The sequence below is a fragment of the Austrofundulus limnaeus genome, unplaced genomic scaffold (assembly GCF_001266775.1).
Source record: "Austrofundulus limnaeus strain Quisiro unplaced genomic scaffold, Austrofundulus_limnaeus-1.0 Scaffold417, whole genome shotgun sequence".
Taxonomy (NCBI): domain Eukaryota; kingdom Metazoa; phylum Chordata; class Actinopteri; order Cyprinodontiformes; family Rivulidae; genus Austrofundulus; species Austrofundulus limnaeus.
Window position 1 is genome coordinate 220038 of NW_013952819.1, and position 1536 is coordinate 221573.

The window sequence follows — 1536 nt, forward strand, 5'->3', positions numbered from 1 at the left end:
TATTGTTTAAATTGGTTTGATGTTCCGAAACACTTAAGTGTGACAAACATGCAAAAAAACAGCAAATGAGGAAGGGGGCAAACACTTTTTCACACCACTGTACCTCTCTGATGGTATGGAGGTGCATTAGTGCCTCTAGCACTATGCGGGCAGCTTATACATCTGGAAAAACATCATAAATGCAGAAAAGTATGTAGAGGTTTTAGAGCAATGTGAAAAACAACAAGACTGTCACAACTTTTCTGAAATGTGTTTTTTGTGTCTCAGTTTAAACGTTTGATGTTTACTTTCTTTCAGTGTAAATAAAATATTTGCCAATCATTACATTTTTTAAAATTTACATTTTACACAACATTTCCAGCATTTTTTAAAATTAGGGGTTGTTTATAACTATGTGGATGAGATCTGGAGTTGCCTCAATGAATTCAGTTGCTAAACAGGCTTCAGGTGTTTCTGAAATCTAAAACCCTGTCCTGTGATGGTCTGTTTTTTTCAGGGACATTTATTACTGAGTGGGCTGACGGAGCTGCAGTGTGCGAGAGCTTTCTGAGCGACGAGGAGTCCTATAGGGCCGTGGCTGATAAACTGGTCCAGATCAGTCAGTATTATGGCTTTGAAGGCTGGCTTGTTAACATAGAAAACTCCCTCAGTGTAAGTTACACGTGACTGTCTGTCATCATCATAACACACAACAACACTTCTTAATGCTCGCTGTCGATGGTGTTTTTGCTCACGTCTGTGTGTTAGTTTCCAGTGTTAGCAAAATATCTCTTGAACCAGTCAACAGATATTCTGAAGGTAATAGTTTAGTCTGGGTTGGAGCTCTGTGGGATCAGAGACTGGTTCAGGTTCAAATTCTCTCTAAATCTTGGAGAATTGTTTCCTCCTCAGCCCCTGTCTCATGTGGAGTTCTCCAAGGATCCACTCTCGGTCCTGTTTTATTTCCCAACTATGTGCTGCCTTTAGGCTCTGTTTTAAGAAAATTTACCATCTCTCTTCATTCTTACACAGAAGAAACTGATTTAGTTGAACCACAATCAATCTTTTTCACTGAAACCACCGTTTGACTGCCTCACTGAGGTAAAAGCTTAGATGACTTTAAACTTGTTACATTTTAATAAAAATAAAACTGAAGTTACTGAAGTGCAAACTGAAGCGTTTCTGCAGATCTGGGCACCTTGAAGGCTTTTGTAAAATCTCATCTTAAAAGTTTGGGTCTGATATTTGATTCATATTTTAAGCTTGAGAAACAGATCAGGGGTCGGATTTATAAAACTGGCGTACGCACAATTTGAGCCCAGAAACTTGCGTACGCCACTTTTTACACCAAGGTTGTGATTTATAAAATCCAAACTTGACGTGAAAATGTGCGGTGCCTCACGCCAGCTCTGACCCATGTGTACGCTCATTTTGGAGACGTGGAACTGCGACACAGATGGTGAAGTGAGGAATTACAGTATAGCCACACTGTGTAATGATCACTGTCAGAGATTTAATTTCACTTCATCAGACTTAGATTTTTATTCAACTTTATCA

At 39.2% G+C, this 1536-nt stretch overlaps 1 protein-coding gene across 1 annotated transcript in view; it reads left to right on the forward strand.

Moving 5' to 3' along the window:
* Window positions 1–1536, forward strand: part of engase (endo-beta-N-acetylglucosaminidase) — a 24553-nt gene that overhangs the window by 8304 nt on the left and 14713 nt on the right. The window contains exon 5 of the mRNA XM_014024290.1: window positions 497–651. Coding sequence (XP_013879744.1) covers window positions 497–651 — 155 coding nt within the window. The remainder of the gene's footprint in view (window positions 1–496; window positions 652–1536) is intronic.